This window comes from Carcharhinus amblyrhynchos, chromosome 3 (genome assembly GCF_965287045.1).
Source record: "Carcharhinus amblyrhynchos chromosome 3, sCarAmb.v2.hapA, whole genome shotgun sequence".
Lineage (NCBI taxonomy): Eukaryota > Metazoa > Chordata > Chondrichthyes > Carcharhiniformes > Carcharhinidae > Carcharhinus > Carcharhinus amblyrhynchos.
In genome coordinates, this window is record NC_137326.1 from 132,703,415 (window position 1) to 132,716,720 (window position 13,306).

The 13,306-nt window shown below is 46.4% G+C and overlaps 1 protein-coding gene across 1 annotated transcript in view; it reads left to right on the forward strand.

Annotated features, from left to right (window-relative positions):
- Window positions 1-13,306, forward strand: part of LOC145341136 (rho guanine nucleotide exchange factor 26-like) — a 188,639-nt gene that overhangs the window by 142,468 nt on the left and 32,865 nt on the right. The window contains exon 11 of the mRNA XM_080186023.1: window positions 5,715-5,869. Coding sequence (XP_080042149.1) covers window positions 5,715-5,869 — 155 coding nt within the window. The remainder of the gene's footprint in view (window positions 1-5,714; window positions 5,870-13,306) is intronic.

Below are 13,306 nucleotides of genomic sequence, written 5' to 3' on the forward strand. Positions count from 1 at the left end.
TAAAAAAATCAGTCGGTCCAACCATCACCTACGCTGTTCCTGGAGGTGGGAGGGGCAGGGAGAGGGTGATTCTTGACAAGCAAATAGTCTCCTGGATAGAATAGTACTCTGAGCTACACAGGCAGGAGACACTATCTCCAATTTTTGATGATCTTCAGCTGTCATGTGTCAGTTTGATGCAGAACCCCCTTTACTTTTTTTAAATATTAATTTCATGGAACGTTCTGTACAATCACTGATTGTTCCCCAGAATGAGAGAGGAAATGGGAGCATAGAGCACGGTGGCATAGCGGTTAGCACTACTGCCTCCTAGCGCCATGGACCTGGGGTCGATCCACAGCTTGGGACACTGCCTGTTTGGAGTTTACACATTCTCCCCGTGTCTGCATGGGTTTCCTCCAGGTGCTCCGTTTTCCTCCCACAGTCTGAATGACGTGCTGGTTAGGTGCATTGGTCATGCTAAATTCTCCCTTAGTGTACCCGAACAAGTGCTGGAGTGTGGCGAGTAGGGAATTTTCATCATAACTTCATTGCAGTGTTAATGTAAGCCAACTTGTGACGCTAATAAATAAACTTAAATGTCATTGGCTGAGTCAACATTTAATATCCATCCCTAACTGCCCCCATTTCAGAGGGCATTTGAGAGTCAACCACATTGCTGTGGCTCTGGAGTCACATGTGGGCCAGACCAGATAAGGACGGCAGATTTCCTTCTCTAAACAACATTAATGAACCGGATGGGTTTTTCTGACAATCAACAACAGTTCCATGGTCATCAGTAGGTTCTTAATTCCAGATATTTTTTATTGAATTCAAATTCCACCATCTGCTGTGACGGGATTCGAACCCAATTGTTGATTGTTAGAAAACCCATCAGATTCGCTAATGTCCTTTGGGGAAGGAAATCTACCATCTTTACCTGGTCTGACCTACATGTAACACCAGCAACGTGGTTGACACTCAACTAGGGATGGGCAATAAATGCTGGCCAGGCTGCTATGTCCCACAAATGAATAAAAAAGAATAATAAAGTCACTCCATGAAATATACTTCCTTGACCTCCCTCTTTTACTCACTCGTCCTAACATCACCTTATGTAGCTTTGTATCAATTTCACTTTGACAATATACCCATGAAGCACTTAGGGATGATTTACTATGCTAATGACACTGTATGTATGTAAAATATTGCTAATTTCCCCTACACCTTCATGTGACAGCTCTACACTTATTGTACAACACCAGCAGTTAGTGAGGCTCTGGGACGGAGAGGGACTAACACAGCTTGTTTGAGTTACAAAATCATGAGATGCATGTTTTCTCATTAATTCTGGAGGGTATGGTCTTATTGCCAATCGCTGATTCCCCTTGAGATGGGGAAAAGCGTTCCCACAGTGCTGTTAGAAAATTCCAGAAATTTTGGCTCATGATAGGATGGCAATGTAATTTACGAGTTGAGGTGTCATTTAAAAGTTGTTAATTTATAAGTCACAAGTAGGCTTACATTAACACTGCAATGAAGTTACTGTGAAAATCCCCTAGTTGTTACATTCTGGCAAAGAACAAAGAACAAAAACAGCCCGGGAAACAGACCCTTCGGCCCAACGAGCCCGCGCCGCCATTTTAACATTACCAGTCCCCCCTCCACCCATGACCCTTATCTATTGTTTTATGGCCATCCACATTGAGGGAAAACTAATTTAGGGACAATTTATTACCTCCAATCAGCCTAATAGCACATCTTTGGGGTGTGGGAGGAAACCAGAGCACCCGGAGAAAACCCACGCAAGCACGGGGAGAATGCGCAAACTCCCACAGACACTGGCCCAAATCCATGTGTCTGCACAGCAAACAGTGATAGTCACTGAGCTGTCGTGTTGCCCAGCATCTGGTCCAGTTTAAACGTACACTAACGACATGAAGCACTGGGCTACTCTGGAACATCCAAGAGCAGCCCTTGTACGACCCATCGTGTGTATGCCCCTCGTTGGACAACAAGGTGGACCGACTTAAAACCTGTAAATTAAAAGAGAAAAACATTAGTATCATTCCACATCCTTATGCATTAAGTTTGGGTACACTGAGGGAGGATTTAGCATGGCCAATGCACCTAATCAGCACCCCTTTTGGATTGAGGGAGGAAACCCACACAGACACAGGTAGAACATGCAGACTCTACACAAACAGTGACCCAGGCTAGGAATCAAACCCAGGTCCCTGGCACGGTGAAGCAACACTGCTAACCACTGTGCCACCGTGCCATTGACTTTGAGAGGGGAGTGGAGGTAGGACCTTGGGGTGTTGTTCCTGTTGCACATGCTGTCCTTGTCCTCCTATCTGTGGGTTTACACGAAGAAAATCTAGTTAGCCCATCCAAGCTCATGCATCCAGAATGACCCTCCTGTCACCCTCCCTCCACCTTAAGAAGTCTCACAACACCAGGCTAAAGTCCAACAGGTTTATTTGTTTATTTATATCACTACCAAATAAACCTGTTGGACTTTAACCTGGTGTTGTGAGACTTTTTACTGGGTTTACCCCAGTCCAACGCTGGCATCTCCACATCATCCCCTCCACCTTATCAGAGTTCTTGTCTTCATTAATCTTTTCCCCAGTAGAATCCACATGCTGCCTACTATTCAAGCAAAGACGATTTTCTATGCGCCAGTCGTAAACATGTCTCTATCTGTGTCTTTCAGTCTTGCTTTTGAGTCAATGTGTGATCCAGATTTAACTTCTCTAAGCTGTCTGAAAATACAAATACAATTTCTCTGAAGTGGTTAGAAAGAAAAGTCAGACAAGTTAATAAACATCGATCGTTCCAATATCGCCCACTCGACATCACCAGTGAATGTTAACATATCGCGGACGCTGTGGTTGAGCCTGGATAGACTAAAGTCACCGTGGGCTTTGAAATTCAAATTTTCGAAGGTCTTGATACTGCAAATAGCAACACTTTGTTGTAACGTTAACACAAAGCAGTTTTTAATCAATTGTAAAAGTGAGACTTCCACCTCGCAAATTAATCGACCAGCGAGGAGGACAAGGGCAGCAGACACGTGGAAATACTCCCACTTGCAAGTTCCCCTCCAGCCACTCATCCCCTGACTTGGTAATATATCACGGGGAAATGCTATTTCCTGGGCTCCCCGTGGTGTATATCTCACAGAGCGAGACGGCCCCATTGACTCCAGTCCTCGCTGCGACGGAACCAGAAGATCCGGCCACCCTGAACAGCTGGAAAATTCCAGTCACCCTTCCTCCACTGCCGCTGGTCAAAATCCTGTAACTCCTTCCCAAACAGCACTGTGGGAGTTACCGTTCATCAAACAGATGAGTCTGGTTCAAAGTAAGTAACTCAGTGCGACCTTTTCAAGAGCAGCTCGAGCTAGGTAATAATAGCTGGTCTTGCCAGTGACATTTGCATGTCCCAAGAATGAATTTTTATAAAAAGTTAATTAATTATGAGACAGATACATGCAGAGTGTTTTTTTTGCATCTCAGCAGGCACGTTGAAAAAATCTATTATACAATGCTCTGTCTCTGTCCATTCTTAATAGAAAGCTCTGCAAATTCCAGCTGAGTTTAATTGGATTGATGCATGGGGAAACTGTTTGATTTTTTTATTCATTCATGGGCCATGGGTGCCAGGATTTATTGCCCATCCTTAGTTGCCCTTGAGAAGGTGGGGGTGAGCTGCCTTCTTGAACCGCTGCAGTCCATGTGCTGTGGGTTGACGCACAATACTGCTAGGGAGGGAATTCCAGGATTTGAACCCAGCGACTGTGAACGAACGGCGCTATACTTCCAAGTCAGGATGGGGGTGAGTGGTGGTGGTGGTCCCGTTTATCTGTGCCCTTGTCCTTCTAGGTAGAAGTGGTCGTGGGTTTGGAAGGTGCTGTCTAAGGATAGCACAGTGGTTAGCACTGCTGCTTCACAGCTCCAGGGACCTGCCTTCGATACCCGGCTTGGGTCACTGTCTGTGTGGAGTTTGCACACTCTCCCCGTGTCTGTGTGGGTTTCCTCCGGGTGCTCCAGTTTGCTCCACAGCCCAAAGATGTGCGGGTTAGGTTAATTGGGCATGCTAAATTGCCCCTTAGTGTCCCGGGATGCATAGGTTACAGGGATTAGTGGGTAAAATATGTAGGGATATGAGGATAGGGCCTGGGTGGGATTGTGGTCGGTGCAGACTTGATGGGCTGAATGGCCTCTTTCTGCACTGTAGGGTTTCTATGATCTTTGGTGAAATGCTGCAGTGCATCTTGTAGATGGTACACACTGTTGCGACTGGGTGTTGGTGGTGGTGGGAGTGCATGTTTGTAGATCTGGTGCCCCTCAAGTGGGGCTGCTTTGTCTTGGAAGGTGTCAAGCTTCTTGAGTCTTGTTGGAGTTGCACCCATCCAGGCAAGCGGGGAGTATTCAATCACATTCCTGGCTTGTTGTAACAATATCCCTATGTTACGTGGCAAACTGCTGGAGGTTTCTATTTTATTCATTCATGGCATGTGTGCAACACTGGCAGTAATTGCCCATCCCTAATCTTTTTTTAATTCATTTGTGGGACATGGGCATTGCTGGCTTGCCAGCATTTATTGCCCATCTCTGGTTGTCCTTGGAGGGCAGTTGAGAGTCAACCACATTGCCGTGGCTCTGGAGCCACATGTAGGCCAGACCAGGTAAGGACGGCAGATTTCCTTCCCTAAAGTGAACGAAGTGGGTTTTTCCGACAATCGATAATGGTTTCATGATCATCAGTAGACTCTTAATTCCAGATAATTTTCATTTGAATTCAAATTCTACCATCTGCCGTGACCGGATTTGAACTCGGGTCTACGGAACATTCGCTGAGATCCCTGATTAATATTCTGGCAATAATACCACTAGGCCATCGCGCTGGAGATGGTAGCGATGAGCGGCCTTCTTGAACCGCTGCAGCCCCTGTGGTGTAGGTACAGCCACGGTGCTGTTAGGGAGGGAGTTTCGGGGTTTTGACCCAGTCACAGTGAAGGAACGGTGATGTTTTCCAAGTCAGGATAGTGAGTGGCTTGGGAGGGAACCTCCGGGTGATAGTGTTCTCAGTCATCTACTGATCTTGTCCTTCTGGATGGTAGTGTGATTTATGTGGAAACCTGTGAGTGTTCCCAGAGGCAATTATTTCAAAACTAGAAGAATAAACTCTCCTGAGGATTGTTGGTTGGAACAAGTCATGGGTTTGTCTGTTCTGGAATGGAATCACAGGTACCGCCCAATGAATTAACATAGAACATAGAACATTAAGCGCAGTACAGGCCCTTCGGCCCTCGATGTTGCGCCGACCAGTGGAACCAATCTAATGACTCTCTAACCTCAACTATTCCAATGTTATCCATATGCCTATCCACTGACCATTTGAACGCCCTTAAAGTTGGCGAATCCACAACTGCTGCAGGCAGGGCATTCCACGCCCTGACTACCCTCTGAGTAAAGAACCTACCTCTGACATCCATCCTATAATTATCACCCCTTAATTTAAAGCTATGTCCCCTCATGTTAGCCATCACCATCCGAGTGATCTGAATTGTCAAGAAACACTATCATCGGCTTATGTGAACATTCAGACCCAGGTCATTTTAACGATACATTCTGTTTTTCGATCAGGTGGCGATCAGTCCCTGGCTGCCATGACCTGTCCTTTCACCGTCTCCGATCTGACAATCTGGTATCTTCTCTTCCCAGCCATTTCCCCTGGTGTCTTCCTCTCGATGGTTATCCAAGCGAGGTGAGCTGATGGGGTTTGTCGAGGACACCGGCATATTTTCCAAGCGCATGTCAAAGCAACAAGTGTATTTCTTCCTGTTCAACGATGTCCTTATTGTCACCAAGAAGAAAAGGTGAGTTGGCATTTCCTACCCCGCCCTCCCTTCTCCCCTTTCTCTTATGCATTTTCCCCATTTTTGCCTTCCCCCCCACATATTCCTGCCCCCACCAACCCCTCCACCTCCTCCTCACCTCCCCCTCTCACCGTCTCTTCTCCCCTTCCCTTTCCACTGTCTCACCTTCCCCCCCACCTCCCCACTCTCACCTTCCCCCCTCACCTTCCCCATTCCCTTCCCACTCTCTCATCTTCACCCTCTCACCTTCCCCCCCACCTTCTCCCTCTTAACTTCCCCCCTTCCCTTCCCACTTTCTCGCCTTCATCCTCTCTCCTTCCCCCTTCCCTTCCTTCTTACCTTCACCCTCTCCCTCTCATATTCCCCCCTTCCCTTCCCACTCTCTCACCTTCCCTCTTTCACCTTCACCCTCTCACCTTCCCCCCTTCCCTTCCCTCTCACCTTCCCTCTCTCCCTATCACCTTCCCTCCTGCTCTTCCCACTCTCCCACCTTCCCCCTTTCGCCTTTTCCCTCTCTCCTTCCCACCCTCTCTCTTCTCAGCTTCTTCCCTGCTGCCGTCAGACTTTTGAATGGACCTACCTTGCATTAAGTTGATCTTTCTCTACACCCGAGCTATGACTGTAACACTACATACTGCACTCTCTCCTTTCCTTCTCTATGAACAGTATGTTTTGTCTGTACTGCGCACAAGAAACAATACTTTTCATTGTATATTAATACATGTGACAATAATAAATCAAATCGAATCTCACCTTCCCGCCCTCCTCACATTCCCCCCTTCTGTCGCTCTCAATCACTCTTCCACATCTTTTGCCCTCCAATCACCACCCTCACTCTTGGGCCTTTCTCTACCTTACTTGGATTTCGTCCTATTCCAGCACACATTTTTCACAGAGTGGGATCAGGCTATTCAAACACAAATGCCAGAATTCTACCACCCCACTCTCCAGAATTGGAGCAGGTGAGGGGCAGATAATGGAAATATCTGTAGACCTCGGGTGGAAGTTTCCAGCCTCACTCAGGTGAGGTAGTAAAATCCCGCCCAAAGTGTGTTCAAGGCCTCTCGCGCTGTGTACAGCTCCAGGCACAGTCCCAAGAGAACAGCATCGGGGGAACATTAGCACCTCCAGGGTTACCCTCTGAGTTACACACCTGGACACGTGACCTCTGTCATGAAGTTATTATCGTCACATGGCTGCAGAGGTTCAAGGTGATTAAATGTGAGATGTACCACAACGTAACAGTTGCATTTATATAGCGCCTTTAGTACAGTAAATCATCACATAGGTCTTCATAGGAGCATTATCAGACAAACTGTGACATCCAGCCACTTAAAGAGCTCTTGGGGTATGTGACCAAATGAACCAAAGGAAGGGGGAAATTTCGGAAAGGAATCTTAGAGCTTAGGGCTTAGGCAGCTGCAGGCCTGACTACAAATGGTGAGGGAATAAAATTGGGGATGCACAGGAGGGAAAAATTGGACAAGTAGAAATGTTGTTTTCTTTATTCTTTCACAAGGTGTGGGTATTGCTGACTAGGCCAGTATTTATTGTCCATCTCTAATTGCCCTTTAACTGTGTGGCACAGTGGTTAGCACTGCTGTCTCATAGTGCCAGGTACCCGGGTTCAATTCAAGCCTTGGGTCACTGCACATTCTCCCCGTGTCTGCATGGGTTTCCGCCGGGTGTACTGGCTTCCTCCCACAGTCCGAAGGATATGCTGATTAGGTGCATTGGCCATGCTAAATTCTTCCTCAATGTACCCGAACAGGTGCTGGAGTGTGACGACTAGGGGACTTTCACACTCCAAAGATGTCTGGGTTAGCTTGATTGGCCATGTTAAATGGCCCCTTAGTTTCTGGGGAACGAGCAGGGTAAATGCGTGAGGTTACAGGGATGGGTCCTGGGTGGGACTGTTGTGAGTGCAGGCTCAATGGTCTGAATGGCCTCCTTCTGCACTGTAGGGACTTTATGATTCTATGAATGACTTGCTACATCAGAGAGGTAGTTATGAGTCAACCACATTGCTGTGGATGTGGAGTCACATGTAGGCCAGACCAGGTAAAGACGGCAGATTTCCTTCCCTAAAGGACATTAGTGAACCAGATGGGTTTTTACATTTTTACAACAATTGACATGTTCACCATTACCGAGACTGGCTTTCAACTTAATCGAATTGAAGTGTTGGATTGTGGTCAGTGCAGACTCGATGCACTGAATGGCCTCCTTCTGCACTGTAGGGATTCTATGATGCAATAAATTTTAAACTCCACCAGCTGCCAGGATGGGATTTGAACCCGTGTCCCCAGCGCATTAGCCTGGGGCCTCTGGATTACTAGCCCAGTGACGTTATACCACTACAACATTGTCTCCCCTCTCTGGGAAGGTTGTACCTAATGTACTGCCCAGCTGTTCACTTCCTGAGCTATCGAGGAATGCTGACTGCTTTCAGTCCTTTCACACAATCGCACTATTCATCATCACACAGAACAAAGGGTTAAACAGGACGGTGTTTGTTATCTCCACACAGCAGCATCATTGGAGCTCGGATTTCCCAGAAATATTTCTCAACCGCTGCTACTTGCAGCAAAAGAACCATCCACCTTGGCTTTAGCACATGGCCCTGCTCTCGTTTGAGGAAGTTATTGGGAATTGTTTACTAGCTGACATAGTTTCTGGAAGTCTTCATCTCTGTCTGAGAGAAGGAAGAATGTTGTGGGGAGGCAGGAGGTTAGAAGGGCCTTTGTCACTTCAGCTTTAAATAGCCAAACACATTGAGTCAGAAGAGCTGTTACTGCTCAAAACTTGCTGGCCTGCTTTCAAGAGAATGCTGTAAACACCCAGCATAGATCAGAAGCAGATGTTTCGCAAGCTGACAGATGTGTGTGTCCTGGTTGTCATTCATTGCTGTATATTGTTGCTTCCCACACTGTGATAAACATAACTGCAGTGTTGGAATGCTGAGAAGCGGGTTTCGTAATAGCTGGCGACGCTACAGCATGATGGCACACTGGTTAGCACTGCTGCCTCAAAGTATCAGGGACCCGGCTTCAATTCCTAGCTTGGGTCACTGATTGTGTAAGTTTGCATGTTCTCCCTTGTGCGTTTAGGAGCAGGAGTAGCCATCTGGCCCCTCGAGCCTGCTCCGCCATTCAATAAGATCCTGGCTGATCTTTTTGTGGACTCAGCTCCACTTACCCGCCCGCTCACCATAACCGTTGATTCCTTTACTGTTCAAAAATGTATCTATCTGTCTGAAGTTTCCTCTGGGTGCTCCGGTTTCCTGCCACAATCCGGAGATATGCAGGTGAATGCAACATGATCAATTGCCCCTTAGCATCAGGGGGCTAAACAGGGTACATGCGTGGGGTTATGGGTATAGGAACTGGGTAGGATTGTTATTGATACAGGCTTGATGGGCTGAATGGCCTCCTTCTACACTGTAAGATTTCTATATTTACTCAGAAATGTTGTGACACTGATGAGGCTGTAATGATGATCCATCTGTAGTTGCCTTCAGAAGGTGATGTTGAACTATGTCACATGTTGGTAGCACGGCCTATCGTATCTCGAGAGATTGTAGCCTGAATCAGGTTGTTCATTCAGACTGCTTTATTATACAACTTTATTTACTATATATGATTGGTTACAGAGTAGGTGTGTCCCTCATGAGTACAGACTGTTCCATCCTCTCTCACAAATGTCCAGCACGTGACTACTGATTACTATGTTAGATCAAAGTCTACTTCATTCATTACCATAACTATTCTATAACTATTCATAGCTATTACACTACAGCAAGCCTTCTACTTGTTGCCACTGCAGTCCAGCATTTATTGCCCATCTCTTGTTGCCCTTCAGAAGGTGGGGGTGAGCTGCCTTCTTGGACTGCTGCACTCCCTGTAATGTACGTAGCCCCATAGCATTGTTGGGGAGGGCGATCCTGGATTTTGACACAGTGACAGCAAAGGAATGGTTAATATATTTCCAAGTCAGGATGGTGAGTGACTTGGAGGAGAACCTCCAGGTGGTGGTGATGCCATGTGTCTGCTGCACTTGTCTTTTTCGATGGTAGTGGTCATGAGTTTGGAGTGTGCTGCCGTTTGGACCTTGGTCAGTTCCTGCAATGCATCTTGTGGGTGATAGACATTGCTGCCACTGTGTGTCAGTGGTTGAGGGAGTGAAAATTTGTGTAATGGATCGCAATCGAGCTGGTTATGCATTGGTGCAGTCTCGATGGGCTGAAGGGCTTCTTCTGCACTGTGGTAATCTGTGATTCTGGCTGCTTTGTCCTGGATGGTATTGAACTTCTTGAGAATTATTGGAGCCACACTGTAATATAAGTAGCCTCACGATACCACTTCAAGCCCAACAGGTTTATTTGATAGCAAGAGCTTTCGGAGCGCTGCTCCTTCATCAGGTGAGTGCAGGATTTGTTACACAAACGGGGCATTTATAGACACAAACTCAATTGCAAGATAATGGTTGGAATGCAAGGCTTAACAGGTAATCAAGTCTTTACAGGTGCAGGCAATGTGAGTGGAGAGAGGGTTACGCACAGGTTAAAGAGGTGTGAATTGTCTCCAGCCAGGACAGTTAGTGAGATTTTGCAAGTCATGGGGGTTACAGACAGTGTGACATGAACCCAAGATCCCAGGTGAGGCCGTCCTCATGTGTGCGGATCTTGGCTATCAGTTTCTGGTCAGCGATTCTGCATTGCTATTTGTCGTGAAGGCCTCTTACCCGAAGATCAGAGGCTGAATGCCCTTGACTGCTGCAGTATTCCTCGTCAGGAAGGGAACACTCACCGGCAACTCCACGTCATGGCATCCAGGCAAGCAGAGAGTATTCCATCACAGTCCTGAGTTGTGGATGGTGGATGGGCTTTGTGGGGTCAGGAAGTGAGTTACTCACCTCAGGATTCCTAGCCTATGACCTGCTTAGTATTTTAGTGGTAGATGGGAAATTCCAGGGTATTAGCATCAACAGAAAGCCATTGACCCTTTCAATAACCCCTAGCAGTTGGACCACGGCTGATCTCTACTTTAAGAACATAAGAAATAGGAGCAGGAGTAGGCCATCTAGCCCTTCGAGCCTGTCCCGCCATTCAATAAGATCATGGCTGATCTTAACTCCATTTAGTCACTCTAGCTCCATATTCCTTGACCAAACGCAAATGTACCAATATCAATCTCAAAACTTCCAATTGTCCTCCCACTTCCACAGATAATTTAAGGACTGAGTGTTCCAGATATCTACTGCCCTTGCTCTGAAAACAGTGCTTCCTGATTCCCCTTCCAAATGATCTAATTCTTCAGATGACATCCCCTGCGGACTGGCATCACCCAACAGAACAACTATTTCCTTGGTCAAATAGTTGCTGAAAGAGTTGAGAGATAAAAACCGTGATGGGTATAATCACAGCAGACTGAAAAGATTTACCAGGATGCTACTGGGACTTGATGGTTTGAGTTATAAGAAGAGGCTGGATTGACTGGGACCTTTTTCCCCTGGAGTGTAAGAGGCTGAGAGGTGATCTTATAGAGGTCTATAAAATAACGGGGGGCATGGGTAAGATAGTGAATATCTTTTCCCAAAGGTAGGGGAGTCTAAAACTAGAGGGCAAAGGTTTAAGGTGCAAGAGGAGAGATACAAAAGGATCCAGAGGAACAATTTTTTCACACAGAGGGTGGTGAGTGTCTGGAACAAGCTCCCAGAGGCAGTAGTAGAAGCAGGTATTTTAAAAAGCATTTTGATAGTTATATGGGTAAGATGGGTATAGAGGGATATGGGCCAAACGTGAACAATTGGGACTAGCTTAATGGTTAAAAGAAAGGGCAGCATGGATAAGTTGGGCCGAAGGGCCCTTTCCCATGCTGTAAACCTCTATGACTCCATGATTGATGGTCTGTCTGGGATGTGATTCAGTCACGTGATGGGGCTTCAAACGTCTATGTGCAGCGACGAGGAACCAGGGATATACAGACCACCAATGGAATGGGGAAGGTAGAGTGAGAGAAAGCTTCTTCTGTCCTTGTGCTTTCTGGTCTCACTAAAGTGGCGTATTTGGCTTTACCGTGTGGTGAATAAATGGCCATCATGCCACTGTGCAAAACAATGTATCGGGACTTCAGTGTGTGTTAAATGTTAGATATCGTCTGTTCTTTCTGCAAAGGAAGTCTTGAACATTTCCCATGTATTTCCCATCGGGAGCGGGCAAGCCAGCGCTCTTATACATTTGTGACCTCGGTCTCGGAATGAAGTTCAGCGAGAGTTTGGAATGCGACATAACCATTCATCAATTCTCTTTGTCTTCTTGCAAGGAGCTAGCTCAGTGGTGAAGAGCTTCCATTCATTATTTTACTCTCACTAGTTGCCTTTAATTAGTTTGAATGTTTTTGCATCTGTTTCTTATTGTGTTGGGCTGAGGTGCTTAATAAGGCTTCTTGGCTTAGCTGGACAGCATGTTTCTGTTTAAAGGTTACAGGCATTTATAACCAGTGTCAACTTGGACTCTGTGTCTCCTCTTTAAAGAGTGGCACTGCGCCACAATCCTCTAAGAAATCGTTAAATTTGAGAGAAACTTTTAAACAGGAAGAGTTTCTGATTATATAATAAGCCTTTTCTGGAGAAACAGATGTTCTGTCTTTGGCAGTGCTGGTTTGGTAGGAATGTTAGCCAACATACCAGAGTTTCCTTTTCTTCATGGGATGTCACGCCTATCCTTTAGGTCCACCTGTGAGAAAGCTGTGACAGAGCCTCGGCTTAATGACCTTGGCCTATCCATTGATTCTGTCCCCACTTCCTGCTGCCTCAGAAAAGGAGCCAGCATAAACAAGAATGCCGTGTATCCCGGAAGTTCTCTCTTCCACCTTCTTCCGCCAGGAAAAAGATCCTGAAGTCTGAGGTCACGTACCAACCGACTCAAGAACAGCTTCTCCCCTGCTGCTGTCAGACTTTTGAGTGGACCTACCTCACATTAAGTTGATCTTTCTCTACAGTCTAGCTGTGACTGTAACACCCTCCTTAGCGTGCAAGAAACAATACTTTTCATTGTATACTAATACATGCGACAATAAATCAAATCGAATCAAATTAATGTCTCCACTAAGCATCCAAACAAAACCACACTCCCTTAGGGCTGCATTGAAAGGTCAGTCAAGGATGTGTAGTCATCCTGAGATTGGGTTTAACTTCTAACACAGTGATTAAAGAGTAGCGAATTAAGCCAAACTGGGACTGTCTAAAAATGTTCCCCTTTGGCTGCGCAATCATCTCCAGGTCAGGAGATTGTGCATCTCAATCTGCAGACTTGACCACAAAATCTAGCACTGAGGGTGTGCTGTGTTGTCGGAGGTGTTGTTTTTCAGATGAGAAGTTGAGCAAAGCTCTCCGCCTTTCCCTGCACCCCTCCCGTCTCCAAACAGGCAGGTGAGA